General features: G+C 44.0%; 2 protein-coding genes across 3 annotated transcripts in view; both read right to left on the bottom strand.

Moving 5' to 3' along the window:
* LOC125645232 (sodium channel protein type 2 subunit alpha-like) overlaps positions 1-25279 on the bottom strand; it is a 210369-nt gene that overhangs the window by 88270 nt on the left and 96820 nt on the right. The window contains exons 11-14 of one of the 2 annotated variants that reach the window (XM_075117912.1): positions 17863-18153; positions 14103-14438; positions 10376-10508; positions 9036-9274 (exon numbers count right to left, since the gene is read on the bottom strand). In XM_075117912.1, coding sequence (XP_074974013.1) covers positions 9036-9274; positions 10376-10508; positions 14103-14438; positions 17863-18153 — 999 coding nt within the window. Of the gene's footprint in view, positions 1-9035; positions 9275-10375; positions 10509-14069; positions 14439-17862; positions 18154-25279 lie in introns of both variants that reach the window. The other variant, XM_075117911.1, reaches the window with a different exon arrangement.
* Positions 23080-25255, bottom strand: LOC125645229 (zinc finger and SCAN domain-containing protein 29-like). Its single transcript, XM_048870508.2, has 2 exons — positions 24130-25255; positions 23080-23541 (listed from the first exon to the last, which is right to left on the bottom strand). The coding sequence occupies exons 1-2, from the start codon at positions 24714-24716 to the stop codon at positions 23484-23486; spliced, it is 645 nt and encodes a 214-aa protein (XP_048726465.2). The 5' UTR covers positions 24717-25255; the 3' UTR covers positions 23080-23483.

Genomic DNA, 25279 nt, shown 5'->3' on the forward strand with positions numbered 1-25279 from the left:
TACTATTTCCAGGACCCATCTGTCCAAGGTAATGAGCATCCAAGACGGTAAAATTGGAGCTAGGAGGATGCCAAATTGTCGGTGTGTAGATGGCATTACAGATGGTAGAGGAAACTGGAGCAGGCAGGAGGCTCTCTGGACCTCGACCACACCTTCAAATTTTCTGCTTATTAGAGGGGGGTTCGGACAGTGTCCCTCATGCAGGAGAATGTCTGCACTTGTTGGGAGGTCGGTGATGACAGCGCTGGTTGTCAAACTGCCGCTGTGGGTAGTATGGCTGAGAGTGAGATCATGGAGGGAGCTGATATTTCCCCGATCTTTGTTTTGGTTGTGGTGTGTATACACCGAGGGATTTTAAAGTGGCTCTGTGAGTGTAAGGAATTATCTGTGCACTCAGAATAGAATTTTTGTCCCTCAAATGGGAGATCCTCGACCATATTTTGCATCCCCTTAGGGAATCCTGAAAGGTGCAACCATGATGCACATCACATTGCTAATACAGTAGCAATGGATCGGGCAGCTGAGTCCAGGGAGGCCTGCGGGGCCGTGAGGGCTATTAAATGACCGTCTAAAATGAGGGGCAGGAATTGTTCCCTTTGTTTCCTCTGCCAGATTCTGGCAAAGTTCTTCCAGTTTAGAATAATTTTATAATCATATTTGGCCATAAATTGTAGTTAGAAATTTGAAATTGGAGGGTAGCAGATGAATAGGATTTTCTGCCCAGAACTAAAAGTCTCTGGTCTTGGTCAGGATGACTAGATCAGGATTTGCATTGACAGCCCTTCTCTTGCCCCGCATTCACCATGAGGGAATTCGGGGCAGGATATGAAAATAAAAACTCCGCATCTTTGGTGTGCATATAATATTGCCTATCTGCATGTAGGTGGCATGGGGGGTTAGAAGCTGAAATCTGTCAAAGGTTCAAGTAGTGCACCATTAATAGGTAGGGCAATTTTTGTTGTTGAGGAGGTATGGAGAATGTCAGTTCATGGTGCTGTTCTTTGACCTCCTCAAGTGGGATGTTTAGGGAGTCAGCCACTCAATGAAACAACTCCTGAAAGTGACAAAAATGATCAGCCGCTGTGGGAGGTGGTGGAATGATGGCTTCATCAGGTGAAGATGAAGAAAACGGAAGGACCGGAGGTACCTCCTCATCCTGCTCTCCTTCCAGTTCCTCCTCCAGTGGTGATATTTGCGGAGGCTGTGGTTCTGGAGGTCGAGAGATTGTTGAGGAGGGGATTGATGGAGGCCGGCATGTTTGTAGTGGTAGGGGATTTCCGAATTGTGCTCTATACATGGCCCAGGGTCTCAATATGGCCAATTAGGGGGAAAGGGAATATACGGTTGCATCCATGGGAACCCCTGAAAAGGCTGGGTGCTCTGAACTGCAGCAGAGTAAGGCTGGTAAGTTGATGTCAATTGCCCTGATGTTGGTGGGGCAAGAGTCTCGATAATCACCCTCATCCTCCTTGACATCACTAAGGAAAGGAGGTGCTGTCCCTGTGGAAAAGCGTGAAGAGTGTGTTGATTGAGAAGTGGGTGAGACTTGGGACTCTTCCTGTCTGAGAAGTGGAGAATCTGGATTGTCAGATATAGTGAGGTCCGGCAGCTGTGTGAATACTCGTGGGTGATCTCTCCTCAGTGCTTGTGATGAGCATGGTGCCGAGGCGTAATATGGAAAAGAGTCAGCAGATGGCGCTGGAGATCTTTTTGGAGCCATAGCTTTGCTAGGAGTTTGCAAACCTGCCAGATTCTTTCTCGGAGCTGGGAGCTTCGGTTCCGTGCGCAGCGTTGGGGCCAAGGCTTCGCTGGAGCTGGCTGCTTTGCCGGTGTCGATGGCAGTGCCGACGGTGTCCTCGGCGCCGGAAAGGGACCTGGAGCATCTCCTCTTAGGCACTGTGTGCTTTATGTCTGAATGTGAGGCATGAACTGGAGCCAAAAGGTGAACTTGGACTGCCACAGTGACAGAACTTTCTGGAACTGAGGAAGTAGCTGGAAACAAAACAGAGACCGGGTCAAGAAACAACAGCAGAGCTAAAGAATTGGACATCATCTGATCCGTGGGCTCATCACCTTAGTAGCTGAAGGTAGAATAGATCTCTGCTTCAAAATCATGGTTGCCCTATCAGAATCAAATGGATCCGATAGCTCTTATGAGCAGGAAGTGACATTGCTAACATTGGCGGTTTTGCTTCTATCCTTTTTCCTTGGTGCCGCAGGATCTGGGACTGAAGGTACTGATGGCCCTAGTTCAGAGGCACTGCTTACATCCATCCTCCAGGATCCGGAAATGACCCTGGTCCTACAGCCACAGGGATTATGTCAGGATCAGATTGCTCTGAGGCATGAGGTACAACACTGGAGAGGGTGGCTGAACTGGTCCTTGACTTTTCTTCTGGAACCAGGATGGCTGGATCCAACCATGCTACCCTTGGTTTGGACATGTATTGGCTCAGAAGGATTGACTGAGGAAGCACAGGAACTGAGTCTGGGCCCAATAGGTGCTGTGGCTTCTTGGAACCCTTCAGCTGACCAGAACCAATGGTCTGGACCCCAGAGCCAAGGCTGGCTCTTTAGACGTTGGAGCTGAAGTCTGAATAGGTCCACAGGGCCCAACCTTGAGGGCTTCCTTAAGCAGAAAGAGATGCAGACGCGTCTCCGTGTCCTTATCGTCCCTGGGGGATGAAAGTCTGGCAGACTGAACATCCAGAAGGTGAGCGGCCTTCTCCTAGATACTTCAGGCACTGCATGTAGTCATTTGATATCAAGAACACAGCCAGGCAGGAAGCGCACATCTTAAACCTTGGCTTTTTAGCTTTTTCATTTTCACCACCCTGAAATCGGAGACACACCCTAACTATTTATTGACTTACTATAAACCAGTGGTTCTTAACCTATTTATCACTGTGGGCCAAACATAAGGCCCACAATATGTTACCTGGGCTGCAGATTGAGAACCACAGCATGCCCCCGCACGAACCCTTTCCCCACAAACCTCTGTGACCAGTGCCTCCTGCCCAAAGACCCCTCCACACAGTGGGGCCAGGAGTGGAGCCCTGGGTGGTGGGTCAAGCGGTAGGGACTCTGGACCCTACTGTGCAGGGCTGGGCAGAGGCCCCGACCCTGGACCTGGCCACGTGGGGGTGAGTGGCAGGGCAGTTGGGTGGCAGCCTAGACCCTGATCCTGCAGAGCTGGCCGGCAGCCCCAACCCCGGAGCCAGCCGGTGACCCCAACCCCACAGGCCAGGAGCCCAGACCCCTGCATCAGGCAGCCAGGAACCCAGACCCTGCACTGGCGGCCTTTAGCACACAGCTGGGCCGCATGCGGCCCAATGGGTTGAGAACCGCTGCTATAAGCTGTCTCCAACTATCTTGGTAGAAACAAGACTCTGGCTTCAAAGACAAGAGGGGTTTGCATCTGTCCTGCCAGGTGGTTGGAAAAAACTGAGGTGGGGAGGGCACTCCACCCACTACATGGCCTTGCCCTCCATGTGTCAGGATGTTCAGGGGAGGGGTTGGGGTGCGAGAGCACTCTAGCTGAGACTGCTAGAAGAGGGGTCTACTGCAAGGCCCCACAAGGTGATGCAGTACCCATAATCTGTAGAGCCCTTGAGAAAGAACTGTGATTCTTTAGATGTGTTGTCTACACAGATTCCACTCATGACCTGCATGTGTCCCATGAGCACAAGATTAGATTCTTTCTGACCAGCAGTGTTTGCTGGGGCCACACCTATGCCTTCCTACCCACATTCCCCCACCCCCACCCCAGGTCCTTCATCATCCAGAATTTCAGAGGAGTAGGACTCTGTAGTAGCAGAGAAGGAGGGCAGGTTAGAATCTTTGTGGCCAATACATTTCAAAGAACCAGTTACTATCAGTAAGTAACCATTCAATCTTCTTTGAGGGATTGTCCATGTGGATTCCACTCTTGGTAACTAACAAAGAGTTGTCTATTTTCTGGGAAGTGGGTATAAGAAATCCTATTTCATCCCATATGACATCCAATCTGAAAACATGTACAAGGTAATAGTGAGTGGTAAATGGTAGACTGATTTCCACACAGGTGCTCTACATATTTCAGGTATGGAAACATTCCCCAAAAAGGCATGCTGCCTCTACCATAGGTGGAATGAGCTCTAATATGACTGAATGAATCCTGTATGACTAGCTAACAACAAGTTATTATGCTGCTGGAGACCCACTTGGATGATCTCTGTGGTTTAAATCAGTATATGTACCCAGCAGACATCATATGGACATGTCCTCCTGCCTGAGTCTGAGGAGGACTGCATCAATTTCTCCCACAGCAAGACTCCTCTTAGAATTAGTAGGGGAAGCAAAAGTGGATGGGAACCTGGGAGGCAGTGACCATGAAATGGTCAAGTTCAGGATCCTGACACAAGGAAGAAAGGAAAGCAGCAGAATACAGACCCTGGACTTCAGAAAAGCAGACTTTGACTCCCTCAGGGAACTAATGGGCAAGATCACACCTGGAGTTGCAGCTAGCAAGAGATGTTAAGAGTAACAAGAAGGGTTTCTTCAGGTATGTTAGCAACAAGAAGAAAGTCAAGGATAGTGTGGGCCCCTTACTGAATGAGGGAGGCAACCTAGTGACAGAGGATGTGGAAAAAGCTAACGTACTCAATACTTTTTTTGTTCGTGAAGACAGAGGCAAGATCAGCTCCCATACTACTGCACTGGGCAGCACAGCATGGGGAGGAGGTGACCAGCCCTCTGTGGAGAAAGAAGTGGTTTGGGACTATTTAGAAAAGCTGGACATGCACAAGTCCATGGGGCCGGATGCGTTGCATCCGAGAGTGCTAAAGGAGTTGGCGGGTGTGATTGCAGAGCCATTGGCCATTATCTTTGAAAACTCATGGCGATCGAGGGAGCTCCCGGCCGACTGGAAAAAGGCTAATGTAGTGCCCATCTTTAAAAAAGGGAAGAAGGAGGATCCTGGGAACTACAGGACAGTTAGCCTAACCTCAGTCCCTGGAAAAATCATGGAGCAGGTCCTCAAGGAATCAATTCTGAAGCACTTAGAGGAGAGGGAAGTGATCAGGAACAGTCAGCATGGATTCACCAAGGGCAGGTCATGCCTGACTAATCTAATTGCCTCCTATGATGAGATAACTGGTTCTGTGGATGAAGGGAAAGCAGTGGACATGTTGTTCCTTGACTTTAGCAAAGCTTTTGACACTGTCTCCCACAGTATTCTTGCCAGCAAGTTAAAGTAGTATGGGCTGGGTGAATGGACTATAAGGTGGATAGAAAGCTGGCTAGATTGTCGGGCTCAACGGGTAGTGATCAATGGCTCCATGTCTAGTTGGCAGCCAGTATCAAGTGGCGTGCCCCAAGGGTCGGGCCTGGGGCCGGTTTTGTTCAATATCTTCATAAATGATCTGGAGGATGGTGTGGATTGCACCCTCAGCAAGTTTGCAGATGACACTACACTGGGATGAGAGGTAGATACGCTGGAGGGTAGGGATAGGATACAGAGGGACCTAGACAAATTGGAGGATTGGGCCAAAAGAAATCTGATGAGGTTCAACAAGGACAAGTGCAGAGTCCTTCACTTAGGACGGAAGAATCCAATGCACCACTACAGACTAGGGACCGAATGCCTCGGCAGCAGTTCTGCAGAAAAGGACCTAGGGGTTACAGTGGACGAGAAGCTGGATATGAGTCAATAGTTGCCAAGAAGGCCAATGGCATTTTGGGATGTATAAATAGGGGCATTGCCAGCAGATCGAGGGACGTGATCGTTCCCCTCTATTCGACACTGGTGGGGCCTCATCTGGAGTACTGTGTCCAGTTTTGGGTCCCACACTACAAGAAGGATGTGGAAAAATTGGAAAGAGTCCAGCGGAGGGCAACAAAAATGATTATGGGACTGGAACACATGACTTATGAGGAGAGGCTGAGGGAATTGGGGATGTTTAGTCTACGGAAGAGAAGAATGAGGGGGGATTTGATAGCTGCTTTCAACTACCTGAAAGGGGGTTCCAAAGAGGATGGCTCTAGACTGTTCTCAGTGGTAGCAGATGACAGAACAAGGAGTAATGGTCTCAAGTTGCAGTGGGGGAGATTTAGGTTGGATATTAGGAAAAACTTTTTCATTAGGAGGGTGGTGAAACACGGGAATGCGTTACCTAGGGAGGTGGTGGAATCTTCTTCCTTAGAAGTTTTTAAGGTCAGGCTTGACAAAGCCCTGGCTGGGATGATTTAATTGGGGATCAGTCCTGCTTTGAGTAGGGGGTTGGACTAGATGACCTCCTGAGGTCCCTTCCAACCCTGATAGTCTATGATTCTATAATTCCTCACCTCCCTGGGTGTACTTGCAGAAAGAATGACATGTGGAAAGAACACCACATCAGGCATTGAGAGTATCCATTCTTGATAGGCACTGCAGCATCACACATGGATGGGTCATAAATCCCGGTGACCTTGTTTCTGCTATGATCTTAAGTATCCTTGTCTAGTGGGGGTGGGGATGGGATAAGGGGGTCCTAAGCTAAATAAAATGTAAGCTAGGTATAAAATATTTATATGTGATTAAACGAAACAACTGCTAACTATACTAAATCCTACACTACCGAGGATTGTCTTGAAGCCATGGGTAGTCGGAAGGTATTGAGCCCACTCCACCCTTTATATCTGCAGAAGGGGGGATGTAAGGGCACCTCGGACATAGTGTCCATTGGGGTTGCACCTATTAGTCAAAAATAATCTGATCTTAGGCACCTGAGGTGCATGTACACAAAGAATGGATTCTGTGTGGACAATCACGCGGAGTAGAAGATATTCTTAAAAATAAAAAGTCAATGAAATCCATTACTGGAACATAAGAAAGGAGACCAACTACAGGAAGGAACCAACTCAAATTTTGAAGGAAGTCTAACCTGTCAGCTTACTATTTCCAGAGGAGTACAGAAACAAGCAACAAACTGCTCACAGTTATGGGTTCTAATTTTAAGAAGTGCTGAATTTGCAACTCCACTTCAACTAAGTTGTGGGTGATCAGCATTTCGGAACACAAAGCCCTATCTTTTTAAATATAGTGGAAGTAATTGCAACAGGCTTAGCTAAAAGGAAGTCAAAGAATATATGGCATATACAAGTGCAATGCAAGATATTAATTATTCATTGTTTTAGCACGAAGGGATGAAAAAACCTTTAAAAAAAGTAATGGGCAGAAGAAAGCTAGAGCATTTATGGATTACAGGATTTCCCACCCCCCCAATAAGAAGCATACAACTCAGAAAGCAAACCTGCGATTGCTGAGTTTTAGCTAAGTGAGCGGGTAAACATGGAAGCCTGACGGTATGAAGGAATACCTATTTTTGCACATCTCACAATTAGATCATTCATACTTAGCAGTTACTTTTAGTGGGTCTATTCAGTGAATTACTGATATCTGGGATTCATTTTTCCTGGATTTGGGACAGACAGACAATCACAGAAAACCTGTGACAGCTGTTAGCCCTCAGTATTTTCCTTCTCCTCAAATGTAATTCTTATCTTGTATTTTAGGATCAATCTGACTACCTCTGACAAACTTATTTTACTTCAAATGCAGGAGAGACAGCTGGTTTGGTTCAAGGGCTTGACATTCAGTTCATGCACATTCAGTTCATGCTCAGCAGCTCTAGACATGCTGACAGTTTACAAAAACTATTTGAGATTCAAATAATCCAAATAATCCAAATTAGAGTATCTGTGTGTGCTCTAAATGGCAGTTTGCTGCCCCAATTTGCTTCTCACAGTGAGAAGAGTTAGAACACAAATCAGAGTATTTCCCCTAAAAATCAGCTATAAGTGGGTATTCTAGAAAACCAACAAAAACAACCATAATAGCACATAGGACCAGAATTGCCCATGGGTTCTTCTTCTAAAAGTCAAATAAATGCTTCAAGGTATATCAGGAAATGTTCTTAAAGGGACTATGTAAAATTGACACCTTTTTGTTTACTAGATCGGCCTCTTGTGGGTAATCAGTAAGATCTATTTATTTTAACAGGCAAAGCAAATTTTACTTCTTTTCACTCCTGTTAGTACTATGAGAGAATGAATTAAGGTTCTCTTCTGCCTCGTGCATCATGCATGGAATTGTTAACTAATTTCCAGTTGCAGAGCCTTTATTCATGTCAGAGCTAGAAACAACACAAACTGATTTTCAGATCCCTGAGCTTATAGGGTGGGCAGCCTGGCAGTTGTCTCCTGAGCACCCCCTTGTGGCCTGACATTGTTCTGCGACACCCACCTTTGTTTCCTTGTCAATGAGGTAACATTGAGTTCCCTTTGGTAGCCCCACAAAGAGAAGCCATACAGTCTGCTTTACATCAGCGCTTTGCTCTTTAATGGAGCCTCCTGGAAAAGTACTTTAACAACAGTTTACAGGCTCTTACCTCAGAACCCAGCCAAAAACTTAAAAGTCCTAAAACAAAAAATCTCTGGTTCCAGCAACAGTCCCTTCTGTAAGGCCTCAGGCTTGCTCAGAGTCTCTCTCAAACCTCCCGGCCTGGAGAGTTTTGCAGTATTTTGCCTGCCTTTTCAGTCTCTTTCAGTGCTCCCCTGCTTAGAACAGCTTCTCCCTCTCTGGAGTTCTCTGTTGCTCTTATACAATGGAATCACCTGATCCCTCTGAGGTGTGCCTGCTTAGTAACTACAGTTGGCTGGCCCCAAGCTTCTAGCCCTTAAAGGGGTACAGATAAACTGTCTCACTGTTACGACTAGCAGAACAGACTAGCAGATGAATGAACACACACACACATGCACCCAGGCATGTGGGATTTTCAAAAATGCCAAATTGACTTAGGAGTACAAAGTCCACTGAAAGTGAAAAGTTTTTGTAAATCCTAACAAACAGCTAATACTTGTAACCTATACAAACATATGGAAATCATATAGTACACCTCAAAAATGTTTTTAGAGCCACTTTTCACTCTATAATCATAATTTAAAATCTGTTTTGTAAGAAAAAATAGATCAGAAATGAATTCTACTTTAATTAGAGGTTGTATTCACACACTTACCAGGTTTCCTACTGAAAGCACATCGTGGAACTGTTTAGTCATTGGATAATATTCCATGGCCATAAACAGCGTGTTTAAAACAATGCAGATGGTAATAGCAAGATCAACAAATGGATCCATCACAATCAAACTAACAATATGTTTTATTTTTAACCAAGGAGCCCAACAGTCCCAGATCAAGAAAGTGTTGGCAAATTTATACCAGCATGGTGGGCATTTTTGTCTGGATTCTTCAAGTTCTGGAGGAAGAGAAAAGTGTAAAAACAAAGTGAAGACAAATATCTACTGATTACACTCTTTATTTTTATATCTCAATTTAAGGTTTAAAAGTGGGGAAAAGGCCAATGAAAACTATGGGTTGAAATTTGCAAACTAAATTCAAATTTTTAAGCCTTGCATACTTTGAGGCTTACCTTTTAGGGCGTGGCATGAGATGTGTGAATGAGGTATTGAGTCATTTTAATCAGTCAATGAAAATATTTGAATCAGGAAAACAATGGTACAAGTAGCAATACTAGCAGTTGGGGATGCTACAGTTCTCGAAACAAGAATATGGTAATGGGTTCAAGAGGTAGATTGGAGAAGCCTTGTTAGGTTTTGAATATGGTATTAATGTTGCAGGTGTAGATGGCATAGGAACAGAAAAGGGACCTGGAGGAAATAGGCTTAAATTTATCTTAATTGAAAAAACTTCTGTTTTCTTTTGAGTTTCTCTTTTAAATTAAATAAGTAAATTAACAAAAATAGAAAAGGTTCTTTCATTCTTAGACCAAAATGTTTCAAAACCAGCCTCCAATTCTTCAATCCATTCAGAAATCTAAATTACCTACTTGCATGAAAAAAAAAACAACAAGAAAAACCAACAGGAAAATAGGGCTGGATTAACTTCACTGAGGTTTTGTAAACCTTTCAAAATATTTTGGGGAATTGCAAACCTAGGTTAGTTAATTTCACTAACATTTTCTTCCTATTAGTTTAATCCATGTTTTTTACTTTCAAGAATATATTTAATTAGAAGAAACAAACATTTTCCAGTTAACAGGAATCTTGTGCAAATTATTAGGAGTAGACACCATCCCACAACAATAACTAGGCTAACAGAAGTGGATGACCAATGTAAAGCAGATACGCTTTAATCTATTTCGAATAATTTTTTCTTCCTCTCTATTCCTCCTATCATTTTCACTGTATCCAATTTTCACTATGTTCATTTGTTTTTAATAGGATATTTCTTCTCTGCCCCTCTTTTTAGTCTCCCCAATGACAACCATAAACTCAACACCTTTCTAAGCAAAGTAAATTCATCCATCTGTGGTTTTGTTTGTGTTTTTTAAACGTACCTTCCATTGTGTTTGTGAGTATGCTGGCTATACTCATTGCTCTGTGCCTTAAAGTTGGATCTTCCAGCAAGTCCATTGATATTTTATAAGAACTTGACCTCCTCTTCTTTATTTCTATTCCTGAAGTGGTGCTCTGCAAATTAGATATAAATTACACTAAATTCAGAAATATTATAAGCAGACACCGAACATTTCTATAATGAATCTGAGCTCCAAGTAATTCATGCTACATGCACCTTCATATTTATGCAATGTATTATGTCAGACTTTTATTTGTAACAATCTACCATATTCAAAAAGTATTGTTCAGTTATTTCCAAAATGTATTTCTGGACACTACTACTACGGATGACTTGTACAGCACTTCACATTTTTAAAGTGCTACACAAACATTAACTAATTAATTCTGAAATCAGTATTATTAACAACCCCATCTTGCAGATAGGAAAATCGTAAAAGAAAGAGGTTAAGCAGTGTGGCCAAAGTAACACAGCAAGTCAATGGCAGAGCTGGAATCAGATACTAAACTGGGAGGAGTGGTAGATACGCTGGAGGGGAGGGATAGGATACAGAAGGACCTAGACAAATTGGAGGATTGGGCCAAAAGAAATCTGATGAGGTTCAATAAGGATAAGTGCAGGGTCCTGCACTTAGGACGGAAGAACCCAATGCACAGCTACAGACTAGGGACCGAATGGCTAGGCAGCAGTTCTGCGGAAAAGGACCTAGGGGTGACAGTGGACGAGAAGCTGGATATGAGTCAGCAGTGTGCCCTTGTTGCCAAGAAGGCCAATGGCATTTTGGGATGTATAAGTAGGGGCATAGCGAGCAGATCGAGGGACGTGATCGTTCCCCTCTATTCGACATTGGTGAGGCCTCATCTGGAGTACTGTGTCCAGTTTTGGGCCCCACACTTCAAGAAGGATGTGGATAAATTGGAGAGAGTCCAGCGAAGGGCAACAAAAATGATTAGGGGTCTGGAACACATGAGTTATGAGGAGAGGCTGAGGGAGCTGGGATTGTTTAGCCTGCAGAAGAGAAGAATGAGGGGGGATTTGATAGCTGCTTTCAACTACCTGAAAGGGGGTTCCAAAGAGGATGGCTCTAGACTGTTCTCAATGGTATCAGATGACAGAATGAGGAGTAATGGTCTCAAGCTGCAGTGGGGGAGGTTTAGATTGGATATTAGGAAAAACTTTTTCACTAAGAGGGTGGTGAAACACTGGAATGCGTTACCTAGGGAGGTGGTAGAATCTCCTTCCTTAGAGGTTTTTAAGGTCAGGCTTGACAAAGCCCTGGCTGGGATGATTTAACTGGGAATTGGTCCTGCTTCGAGCAGGGGGTTGGACTAGATGACCTTCTGGGGTCCCTTCCAACCCTTATATTCTATGATTCTATGATTCTAAGTCTGGAGGTTTCTGGCTCCCAGTTCCAGGCTTAGTGCACTAGATTAAACTGTCTCACTTTACCCTCTATTTCCAGACTGGATCAAAATGGAAGATACGCATGGAAACTAAAATCTCTTGTAAGCTAACTTTATGTAATAATTATTTTCCTCTCAACTGAAATTTGTAAAAAGTCTGTCAGTCTATTACTGCACTCGTGACTAGGGCTTCGTGTGCGTTACGGAGGTCGTGGAAGTCCTGGATTCCATGACTTTCTGCCAATTCCATGACTTCTGCAGCGACCGGTGTGGCTGACCCCAGGGCCGCCCAAACAGCTGGCCCCAGGGACAGCCATACCTGCTGCTGCTGGAGTGGCTCCACAGCCAACTGCACAGGTACTGCTGGCGTGGCCCCACGGCAGCCAGAGCAGCTACTGCTTGGTGGCCCCTGGCAGCTGGTGCCACCTGTCCCACACCAAAGAAGCGCCTCCCCCTCACCCCCAGAGCAGTGCCCCTCCCACCCAGCTAAGATTTAGTCAGCGGTATACAGTGCAGGTCATGGACAGGTCACGGGCCATGGATTTTTGTTTATTGCACGTGACCTGTCCATGATTTTTATTAAAAATACCCATGACTAAATTGCAGCCTTAGTCATGACTGATTCTTCTTATGAGATATTCACTGTAAAGGGTGTCAACTCAAATTCAATTACCAATAAAAGTCTGACTGAACTGAACCCAAGCATGCCAATTTATTTTTAAGTAAGTAAGGGTAGGGGCAATGAATCTTGAAATTAACAGACTGAAGGTATACACGTACTTGCAGTCACACCCCGCATATACATATAAAGAGATATTGTGTGTGTACAAGCATGTCTGAAAATTTCTACACTAAAATAAATAAATATTTCTAAAAAAATAAAATGATAACACGTGGAGTGCATGATAAGGCTCACATTAAATTGATATAATTCTCTAATGGTCTGATTTCTGAATGAGAGTTCTGGAAAAAAAATATTCCATTCCAAGGCTTAGTGCACTAGATTAAATGGTCTCACTTTACCCTCTATTTCCAGACTGGATCAAAATGCAAGATACGCATGGAAACTAAAATCTCATGTAAGCTAACTTTATGTAATAGTTATTTTCCTCTCAACTGAAATTTGTAAAAAGTTGTAAAAAGACATTCAAAAAATGTCTGTGGATACAACAAGGAGCAGTTTATTGTTTTGTATTGTCTGAAATGATAGCTGACAGGTTGGACAGATTTTCCCAACTTTACCTGTTATAACATGCCGCATATGCGCTTTCAAAAGATATGCACAGATTCTAGCATTTGGGATGGGGCCATTGCAGGTTGGATTTCATGGTTACAGCCTTCTAACTAGTTATGATCCTGTCCATCCACCTCACACATGCACAGTCCGCACACCTCCTTCCCTCCTATGGACTCTGATGGCCTAAAAGCTCTCCTCCCTGGTTTCAGGATCCTGTCAGAGGATCCTGGTGTTATGGGATTCTGCTGGACCTTGGTGCTGTTACTACCTGTAAAGATTTCCTTTGACTAGAGAAAATCCAGGATGAGGTTCTCCAGAACACATTGCATACTAGATCCCTTTGTTCATCCTTCTGTCCCTATTAAAATTGGGCATGCTTCTAGGCAGTGTAACCTTAGTGCGAGAAATTTAATCAGAGCATTTCTGAGATCAAGAAAAAAGGCTCACTAGAACTTCTGGATCTCTCAATAGGATCCTAAAAGCTTGTGGGGTGGGCTCTATGTGTATGACCACACTATTTGTACGCAGACATGGGGAGAGAGAGCAAAGTCAGGGCTAGTAAGAAGTTTGTCAGGAAATAGAGACAGAGGGAGTTTGAGAGTGAAGGAAATAATTGGACGCAATGAGAAAAAGGGAAGGAGGGAATACACTAAATGTTTAGGAAGCCAAATGTCTGAATTTTGGGTCCTGAAACAGACTAAAAGTAACACATTATTTATGCTACTCAGTATTCAGTTCTGTACACCTCCTTACTACATATGTAGAAACTAAATGTTCATATTTTGCACATTCAGTAAATTTGGTATTTCAGCCTATTAGTTCAGAGTGTGTTTGCAAGTACATTTAGTAAGTTCCAGATGAATATATAAAATCATTTTAGACCTATTTTATTATACTAAAAGTTATTGCAGGATGCAGTAACATTCACAGTTTGGCCATCCAGGGATCATTCCCAAAGTATTCCATTCTGTAGAAACACAGGCTGATGCAGTAACAAAAGGCTATCATGCCTGAACTATTTAAAACTTCCTTACATTGTCATCAGTAGTTGGTTTATCTATTATCACCTCTGGCAGAAGCTGTCCAGTAGGCGACAAGAGTGACGTTTGTACACCAACCAAGGAAACCACACCATTGCAGTCCACAGTACTGTGCATCTTCCCGTTCACTGGAAGCCTCCTTGATGACCTACTGCCTTGACTAATGTTACTATTGTGCCGTTCATGTCTGAGTGGCACAAAAAGAGAACCTCTTCTGCTATCATTTTCTTCAAAAGTGCTATGTTCATCATCAGCAAAGTCATTTTCTGATCCTACATCCTTTACTCGACCTCTGAAGCTGAAAAGACTCGTTCTGCTGTTGCGTCTTGGGGAAAACAGGGAGTCACGAATGCTCAGCAAAGACTGTAGGAAAACATAATTAAACTTATTATTTGAAAATTGTAAATATATAAAAACACATTTCAAGGTAAAACCAATTAACATGCCCAAAAAAGTCTTCTCAAACCAGATTAAAAAACACACCTACATTTCTTGGATTGAAATAAAACAGAGAAAGAGTACAGACATGACCCCAGAGATCACTGTTCATCGGAGTTGCTAAATTTAAACCAAAAAGTAATTATTTGAAAAAATCTGCATTAGGCTATGTTACCTATTCTGAGTATCTGGTAAACCAAGATTTCTGGAAATTCTAGAGACCTATTTGTACTATGCATCCAGGAGGTGAATGCATGGCTGGGCAGATGGTGTCACCAAGATGGCTTCAGCTTCCTTGACCATGGGGTGTTCTGGAAAAAACAGCTGAGCGGAGATGGGGTCCACCTGTTGAGGAAGGGGTAGAGTATCTCCGATACAGACTGGCTAACCTAGTGAGGGAGGGCTTTAAACTAGGTTCATCAGGGGATGGAGACAAAAATCAACAGGCAAGTTCAAGACATGGAGGCCTGGGAGGGCCAGAATCTGGGGGGAACATGGACCATTATAACAGGGACAAGGGAGAGACAAGAGGGAACATAGAGGGGGAATCAAATCAGTATCTTAGATATCTGTATATTAATGCAAGAAGTATGGGGAATAAACAGGAAGAACTAGAAATACTAATGAATAAACAGAACTATGACATAGCTGGCATCACAGAGACTTGGTGGGATAATACACATGGCTGGATTATTGGTATTGAAAGGTAAAACTTGCTCATGAAGGGCAGGCAGGGAAAAAAGAGAAGACGTGTTGCTTTGTATATCAAAGATGTATACACTTGAACTGAGGTTGAGACGGAAATAGGAGACAGACTTGTTGAAAGGATAAGGTAAGGGTACTGGGTAAGGATAAAGGGGGTAAAAAACAAGGCTGTTGTCATGGTAGGGGTCTACTGTAGACCACCTAACAAGGAAGAAGAGGTGAATGGGGCTTTGTTAAACTACTAAGCAAATCATCCAAAGCACAGAACTAGCTGGTGATAGGGAACTTCAACTACCCAAACATCTGTTGGAAAATAATACAGCAGGGCACAGATTATCCAACAAGTTGGAGACAATTTTTTATTTCAGAAGGTGGAGAAAGCTACTAGGCGAGAGGCTATTCTAGATTTGATTTTGACAAATAGAGAGGAACTAGTTGAGAATTTAAAAATGGAAGGCAGCTTGGGTGAAAGTCATCATGAAATGGTAGTGTTCATGATTCTAAGGAATGGTAGGAAGGAAAACTGCACAATAAAGATAATGGATTTCAAAATGGCAGACTTTAGCAAACTCAGGGAGTTGGTAAGTAAGTTCTCATGGGAAGCAAGTCTAAGAGGAAAAACAGTTTGAGAGAACTGGCAGTTTTTCAAAGTGACATTATTGAAGACACAAGAGCAAACTATCCCACTATGTAACGAATATAGGAAGTACGGAAAGAGACCATCCTGGCTTAACCAGAAGATCTTCAAGGATCTGAAACTCAAAAAAGGAGTCGTACAAAAAGTGGAAACTAGGTCAAATTACAAAGGATGACTATAAATAATAATCATGTAGGAACAAAATTAGAAAGGCCAAGACACAAAATGAGATTAAACTGGCTAGAGACATGAAGGGTAACAGGAAAACATTCTACAAATACATTAGTAGCAAAAGGAAGACCAAATACAGGATAGGCCCATTACTTAATGAGGGGGAAAGACAATAACAGAAAATGTGGAAATGGCAGAAGTGCTAAATGACTTTTTTGATAATGAAACAAATAAGCAGTCATTTGCCAACACTGAAAAGATAATAAGGTGATAAGTAACGGTCAACACGGATTTGTCAAAAACAAATAGTGTCAAACCAACCTAATAGCTTTCTTTGATAGAGTAACAAGCTTTGTGGATGGGGGGGAAGTAGTAGATGTGGTATATCTTGACTTTAGTAAGTCTTTTGATATGGTCTTGCAAGACCTTCTCATAAACAAACTAAGGAAATACAGCATAAATGGAGCTACTATAAGGTGGATATATAACTGCTTGGAAAACCATTCCCAGAGAATAGTTATCAGTGGTTCACAGTCAAGCTGGAAGAGCATATCAGGCATGGTCCCGCAGGGACTGGTCCTGAGTATGGTTCTGTTCAATACCTTCATGAATAATTTAGATAATGGCATAGAGAGTACACATAAAGTTTGCAGATGACATCAAGCTGGGAGGGGTTGCAAGTGCTTTGGAGGATAGGATTAAAGTTCAAAATGATCTGGACTAATGTGATAAATGGTCTGAAGTAAATAGGATGAAATTCAAAAAGGATAAATGCAAAATACTCCACTTAGGAAGAAACAATCAATTGCACACATACAAAATGGGAAATGATTGCCTAGGAAGGAGTACTGTGGAAAGGGATCTGGGGGTTATAGTGGATCACAAGCTAAATATGAGTCAACAGTGTAACACTGCTGCAAAAAACTGAACACCATTCTGGAATATATAAGCAAGAGTGTTGTAAATAAGACATGTGACGTCATTCTTCCACTTTACTCCACATTGATATGGCCTCAGCTGGAATTGTGTGTCCAGTTCTGGGTTCCACTTTTCAGAAAAGATGTAGACAAATTGGAGAAAGTCCAGAGAAGAGCAAGAAAAATAATAGAAAACATGACTTATGAAGAAAGATTGAAAAAAATGGTTTGTTTAGTCTGGAGAAAAGAAAACTGAGTGGGAGACTTGATAATTGTTTTCAAGTACATAAAAGGTTGTTAGCTGAAATAGCTGTTCATTCTCTGGAAGTGAAAAGATGCATACAGCATTACAGTAAAGTGGTAACTGAATGATGAAAAAAGAGAAAACAAATCACCTTTCTAGGTATACTGCACTGAATTACTTCAATATGAAAAATGCATACATTTCCATCATTCCGTGAACCTTTACAGTATTATAAATTTGTGTATAATGAATATGGACTCATTAAAATAAAAACAAAAAGAAGAAGAATTGACAATGTTATTAACTACTAGCATTAAATACTACTACATCATCCTAGACCACAAGGACCCTAGAGCAGCAAGAATGAACAATTCCTTTTAATGTATATGAAAGCACAGGTTAGGAGGTTTTAGCTGTGAGTAAATGTAGATTTCAGTGGCAAGTAGTGCACATTTATATTATCATAACATCAAGATATTGAACAGCTGTTTTATTGATATTATTTTGGGGAATGTTTTCAGGGTTTACTAAGTAACAAAAACTTTCCCTTAATTATCCCTCTCTTTTACAATCATGCAGTTTAGTCACAATGCTGTGCCTTGTATATTACTACAATCTCCATGTCAAACAGATCACTGTGCTAAAAAATTACAACTGCATTAGTTATAACAGTACCTGGTGGGGGGAAGCGAAACGCTTTTCATATGTCAGTCTATTCCCTTCCAAAGAGAAACGGAAACCTTTCCTTCTGATACTGCCTTCTGAATCAGATTTGGGAAGCTTTTCATCATCCAACTTGTCCTCTCCTCCAGAAAGCTCTCTCTGTCTTCTTTTCTTCCTTCTGTTTCTCCTTTCTTTAGCACTCTTTGAGCTCAACTTCGATGTTTGTGAAGAACTCTCCGAGAGCCCACAAATCCTATCTTCGCCACTGAAATCTCTTAACTCAGCAGCCGCTTCTGCTATGGCCTGGTATACGAAAAGGTTGACTACTTATTAAAACACTAAAATATCAAATATGCATTTAACTACCAAATCCTTTACTACTTACTATAAAAAGCATTGCTCTTTTGAAACAGCGTACCTTGTTTTCCCAAATTTACTCCAAGTGGCTTTTATGTATATGGCCAAATCCTACTCATTTCTGCAAAAAATGTCACTTGAAATAATTAGTAAATGCTAAGTAAGTGAGGAGAACAGGATGAAGCCCATAATGTATTAGGGAAGTGCTGGTCACAACTCTGTAGCTAAGAGATTGAGTCCATGTTTTACACTTAAAGCATGGACTCAATCTCTTTGCTCTGTATGATAAATACAGCATCTCCTCCCCACATCAGCATTTGCATACTGGATTTAAAGAGTATTTTCTGAGAACTGATAATATTAATTCAAACTTGTATCCTTTAAGAAATTTAGTATCTCTCTTAGTATTTGTCCTGAATGATGTTAACAATGGGAAAAATACAGAAATTCAAGCTCCCCAAACAGTTAAAATTAATTGAAACCTTATGCATAGACTATATTTGAAGAAATCAGCTTGTAATTAAGCTACATTTGCAGCTTTGTATCTAGTTGTATATATCTAATCGTATGTAATTTTTATTATTATAAATAACACAGACACGTTCACGTAACTCTTAGGTGGACACTGAGATATCAAAGGAAACTCAAGTAATCATCATTCCTCTACAGCTAATTTTGATTAAATCAATTCTATCTGTTACAATGAGTCAGGAAGTAAAAGGAAGACTGCATACATGTCAAGAATTCTCACTGGTTGATTAAGCAGTCCCACTGTCTCTGTTCTTTAAAGTTTCTCAAAAAGAACAGGAGTACTTGGGGCAACTTAGAGACTAAAATTTATTTGAGCATAAGCTTTCGCGGGCTACAGCCCACTTCATCAGATGCATGCTGTGGAAAATACGGTAGGAAGATTTTATATACACAGAGAACATGAAACAATGGGTGTTAGCATACACACTATAATGAGAATGATCAATTAAGGTGAGCTATTACCAGCAGGAGAGGGAGAAAAACAAAAACAAAAACTCCCCAACCTTTTGTAGTGATAATCAAGATGGGCCATTTCCAGCAGTTGACAAGAACGTGTGAGAACAGTAGGGGGGGAAATAAACATGGGGAAATAGTTTTACTTTGTGTAATGACACATCCACTTCCAGTCTTTATTCAAGCCTAAGTTAATGGTGTCCAGTTTGCAAATTAATTCCAATTCAGCAGTCTCTCGTTGGAGTCTGGTTTTGAAGTTTTTTTGTTGTAATATTGCAACTTTTAGGTCTGTAATCGAGTGACCAGAGAGACTGAAGTGTTCTCCGACTGGTTTTTGAATGTTATCATTCTTGACGTCTGATTTGTGTCCATTTATTCTTTTACGTAGAGACTGTCCAGTTTGACCAATGTACGTGGCAGAGGGGCATTGCTGGCACATGATGGCATATATCACATTGGTAGATGTGCAGGTGAACGAGCCTCTGATAGTGTGGCTGATGTGATTAGACCCTATGATGGTGCCCCCTGAATAAATATGTGGACACAGTTGGCAACGGACTTTGTTGCAAGGATAGGTTCCTGGGTTAGTGGTTTTGTTGTGTGGTGTGTGGTTGCTGGTGAGTATTTGCTTCAGGATGGAGGGCTGTCTGTAAGCAAGCACTGCCTCTCCCAAGATCTGTGAGAGTGATGGGTCGTCCTTCAGGATAGGTTGTAGATCCTTGATGATGCATTGGAGAGGTTTTAGTTGGGGGCTGAAGGTGATGGCTAGTGGCGTTCTGTTATTTTCTTCGTTGGGCCTGTCCTGAAGCAGGTGACTTCTGGGTACTCTTCTGGATCTGTCATTCTGTTTCTCCACTTCAGCAGGTGGGTATTGTAGTTGTAAGAATGCTTGAAGTCACCTACTACAGGACAAGCCCAACAAAGAAAGTAACAGAAACACCCATTGTTTCATGTTCTCTGTGTATATGAAATCTTCCTATTGTGTTTTCCACAGCATGCATCCGATGAAGTGGGCTGTAGCCCACGAAAGCTTATGCTCAAATAAATTTGTTAGTCTCTAAGGGTATGTCCACACTACAGAATAAGGTCGAATTTATAGAAGTCGTTTTTTTAGAAATCGGTTTTATATATTCGAGTGTGTGTCTCCCCACAGAAAATGCTCTAAGTGCATTAAGTGCATTAACTCGGTGGAGTGCTTCCACAGTACCGAGGCTAGAGTCGACTTCCGGAGCGTTGCACTGTGGATAGCTATCCCACAGTTCCCGCAGTCTCCGCTGCCCATTGGAATTCTAGGTTGAGATCCCAGTGTCTGATGGGGCTAAAACATTGTCGTGGGTGGTTCTGGGTACATATTGTCAGCCCCCTTTCCCTCCTTCCCTCCGTGAAAGCAAGGGCAGACAATCATTTCGTGCCTTTTTTCCTGAGTTACCTGTGCAGACGCCATACTACGGCAAGCATGGAGCCCGCTCAGGTAACAGTCACCGTATGTCTCCTGGGTGCTGGCAGACGCGGTACGGCATTGCTACACAGTAGCAGCAACCCATTGCCTTCTGGCAGCAGATGGTGCAGTACGACTGGTAGCCGTTCTCGTCGTGTCCGAGGTGCTCCTGGCCACGTCGGCTGGGAGCGCCTGGGCAGACATGGGCGCAGGGACTAAATTTGGAGTGACTTGACCAGGTCATTCTCTTTAGTCCTGCAGTCAGTCCTATTGAACCATCTTATGGTGAGCAGGCAGGCGATACGGATTGCTAGCAGTCGTACTGTACCATCTTCTGCCAGGCAGGCAAGAGATGAAGATGGCTAGCAGTTGTACTGTACCATCTTCTGCCGAGCAGCCATGAGATGTGGATGGCATGCAGTCCTTCTGCACCATCTGCTGCCAGCCAAAGATGTAAAAGATAGATGGAGTGGATCAAAACAAGAAATAGACCAGATTTGTTTTGTACTCATTTGTCTCCTCCCCTGTCTAGGGGACTCATTCCTCTAGGTCACACTGCAGTCACTCACAGAGAAGGTGCAGCGAGGTAAATCTAGCCATGTATCAATCAGAGGCCAGGCTAACCTCCTTGTTCCAATAAGAACAATAACTTAGGTGCAACATTTCTTATTGGAACCCTCCGTGAAGTCCTGTCTGAAATACTCCTTGATATAAAGCCACCCCCTTTGTTGACTTTAGCTCCCTGAAACCAACCCTGTAAGCCGTGTCGTCAGTCGCCCCTCCCTCCATCAGAGCAACGGCAGACAATCGTTCCGCGCCTTTTTTCTGTGCGGACGCCATACCAAGGCAAGCATGGAGGCCGCTCAGCTCACTTTGGCAATTAGGAGCACATTAAACACCACACGCATTATCCAGCGGTATATGCAGCACCAGAACCTGGCAAAGCGATACCGGGCGAGGAGGCGACGTCAGCGTGGTCACGTGAGTGATCAGGACATGGACACAGATTTCTCTGAAAGCATGGGCCCTGCCAATGCATGCATCATGGTGCTAATGGGGCAGGTTCATGCTGTGGAACGCCGATTCTGGGCTCGAGAAACAAGCACAGACTGGTGGGACTGCATAGTGTTGCAGGTCTGGGATGATTCCCAGTGGCTGCGAAACTTTCGCATGCATAAGGGCACTTTCATGGAACTTTGTGACTTGCTTTCCCCTGCCCTGAGGTGCATGAACACCAAGATGAGAGCAGCCCTCACAGTTGAGAAGTGAGTGGAGATAGCCCTGTGGAAGCTTGCAACGCCAGACAGCTACCGGTCAGTTGGGAATCAATTTGGAGTGGGCAAATCTACTGTTGGGGCTGCTGTGATGCAAGTAGCCAACACAATCAAAGATCTGCTGATATCAAGGGTAGTGACCCTGGGAAATGTGCGGGTCATAGTGGATGGCTTTGCTGCAATGGGATTCCCTAACTGTGATGGGGCCATAGACGGAACCCATATCCCTCTCTTGGCACCGGAGCACCAAGCCAGCGAGTACATAAACCGCGAAGGGTACTTTTCAATAGTGCTGCAAGCTCTGGTGGATCACAAGGGACGTTTCACCAACATCAACATGGGATCGCCGGGAAAGGTACATGACGCTCACATCTTCAGGAACTCTGGTCTGTTTCAAAAGCTGCAGGAAGGGACTTTATTCCCAGACCAGAAAATAACTGTTGGGGATGTTGAAATGCCTATATGTATCCTTGGGGACCCAGCCTACCCCTTAATGCCATGGCTCATGAAGCCGTAAACAGGCAGCCTGGACAGTAGTCAGGAGCTGTTCAACTACAGGCTGAGCAAGTGCAGAATGGTGGTAGAATGTGCATTTGGACGTTTAAAGGCGCGCTGGCGCAGTTTACTGACTCGCTTAGACCTCAGCGAAACCAATATTCCCACTGTTATTACTGCTTGCTGTGTGCTCCACAATATCTGTGAGAGTAAGGGGGAGACGTTTATGGCGGGGTGGGAGGTTGAGGCAAATCGCCTGGCTGCTGGTTACGCGCAGCCAGACACCAGGGCGGTTAGAAGAGCACAGGAGGGCGCGGTATGCATCAGAGAAGCTTTGAAAACCAGTTTCATGACTGGCCAGGCTACGGTGTGAAAGTTCTGTTTGTTTCTCCTTGATGAAACCCCCCGCCCCTTGGTTCACTCTACTTCCCTGTAAGCTAACCACCCTCCCCTCCTCCCTTCAATCACCGCTTGCAGAGGCAATAAAGTCATTGTTGCTTCACATTCATGCATTCTTTATTCATTCGTCACATAAATAGGGGGATGACTACCAAGGTAGCCCAGGAGGGGTGGTGGAGGAGGGAAGGAAAATGCCACACAGTACTTTAAAAGTTTACAACTTTAAAATTTATTGAATGCCAGCCTTCTTTTTTTTGGGCAATCCTCTGTGGCGGAGTGGCTGGTTGGCCGGTGGCCCCCCCACCGCTTTCTTGGGTGTCTGGGTGTGGAGGCTATGGAACTTGGGGAAGAGGGCGGTTGGTTACACAGGGGCAGGAGTGGCAGTCTGTGCTCCAGCTGCCTTTGCTGCAGCTCAACCATACACTGGAGCATACTGGTTTGGTCCTCCAGCAGCCTCAGCATTGAATCCTGCCTCCTCTCATCACGCTGCCGCCACATTTGAGCTTCAGCCCTGTCTTCAGCCCGCCACTTACTCTCTTCAGCCCGCCACCTCTCCTCCCAGTCATTTTGTGCTTTCCTGCACTCTGACATTATTTGCCTCCACGCATTCGTCTGTGCTCTGTCAGTGTGGGAGGACAGCATGAGCTCAGAGAACATTTCATCTCGAGTGCGTTTTTTTTTTCTTTCTAAGCTTCACTAGCCTCTGGGAAGGAGAAGATCCTGTGATCATTGAAACACATGCAGCTGGTGGAGAAAAAAAAAGGGACAGCGGTCTTTAAAAAGACACATTTTATAAAACAGTGGCTACACTCTTTCAGAGTAAACCTTGCTGTTAACATTACATACATAGCACATGTGCCTTCATTACAAGGTCGCATTTTGCCTCCCCCCACCGCGTGGCTACCCCCTCAACCTTCTCCCCTCCCTGTGGCTAACACCAGGGAACATTTCTGTTTAGCCACAGGCAAACAGCCCAGCAGGAGTGGGCTCCTCTGAGTGTCCCCTGAAGAAAAGCACTCTATTTCAACCAGGTGACCATGAATGATATCTCACTCTCCTGAGGATAACACAGAGAGATAAAGAACGGATGTTGTTTGAATGCCAGCAAACATACACTGGAATGCTTTGTTGTACAATGATTCCCGAGTACGTGTTACTCGCCTGGAGTGGTAAAGTGTCCTACCATGAAGGACGCAATAAGGCTGCCCTCCCCAGAAACCTTTTGCAAAGGCTTTGGGAGTACATCCAGGAGAGCCGCGAATGCCAGGGCAAAGTAATCCTTTCACATGCTTGCTTTTAAACCATGTATAGTATTTTAAAAGGTACACTCACCGGAGGTCCCTTCTCCGCCTGCTGGGTCCTGCTTGGGTGGGTTCGGGGGGTACTGGCTCCAGGTCCAGGGTGAGAAACAGTTCCTGGCTGTCGGGAAAACCGGTTTCTCCGCTTGTTTGCTGTGAGCTATCTACAACCTCATCATCATCATCATCATCATCTTCTTCATCCCCAAAACCTGCTTCCGTATTGCCTCCATCTCCATTGAAGGAGTCAAACAACACGGCTGGGGTAGTGGTGGCTGAACCCCCTAAAATGGCATGCAGCTCATCAAAGAAGCGGCATGTTTGGGGCTCTGACCCGGAGCGGCCGTTCGCCTCTCTGGTTTTCTGGTAGGCTTGCCTCAGCTCCTTCAGTTTCACGTGGCACTGCTTCGGGTCCCTGTTATGGCCTCTGTCCTTCATGCCCTGGGAGATTTTGACAAAGGTTTTGGCATTTCGAAAACTGCAACGGATTTCTGATAGCACGGATTCCTCTCCCCACACAGCGATCAGATCCCGTACCTCCCGTTCGGTCAATGCTGGAGCTCTTTTGCGATTCTGGGACTCCATCATGGTCACCTCTGCTGATGAGCTCTGCATGGTCATCTACAGCTTGCCACGCTGGCCAAACAGGAAATGAGATTCAAAAGTTCGCGGTTCTTTTCCTGTCTACCTGGCCAGTGCATCTGAGTTGAGAGTGCTGTCCAGAGCGGTCACAATGGAGCACTCTGGGATAGCTCCCGGAGGCCAATACCGTCGAATTGTGTCCACAGTACCCCAAATTCGACCTGGCAAGGCCGATTTAAGTGCTAATCCACTTGTCAGGGGTGGAGTAAGGAAATCGATTTTAAGAGCCCTTTAAGTCGAAATAAAGGGCTTCATCGTGTGGACAGGTGCAGGTTTACATCGATTTAATGCTGCTAAATTCGACCTGAAGTCCTAGTGAAGACCAGGGCTAAGGTGCCACAAGTACTCCTGTTCATTTTGCAGATAGAGACTAACACGGCTGCTACTCTGAAACCTGTCATTATTTACGTTTCTGTCACTGCATACTAGCTTGAGTCCCCAGGACACTGCTTTCTTAGCTCCACTATCCATTCAGGAAACACTGCTGGAGGAACTGAGGCAAGTTCATAGAGGGAGCTCTTAAAGCAGAGACTTTTGGACGC

Source organism: Caretta caretta, chromosome 11 (assembly GCF_965140235.1).
Source record: "Caretta caretta isolate rCarCar2 chromosome 11, rCarCar1.hap1, whole genome shotgun sequence".
In the NCBI taxonomy this organism is placed as follows: Eukaryota; Metazoa; Chordata; order Testudines; family Cheloniidae; genus Caretta; species Caretta caretta.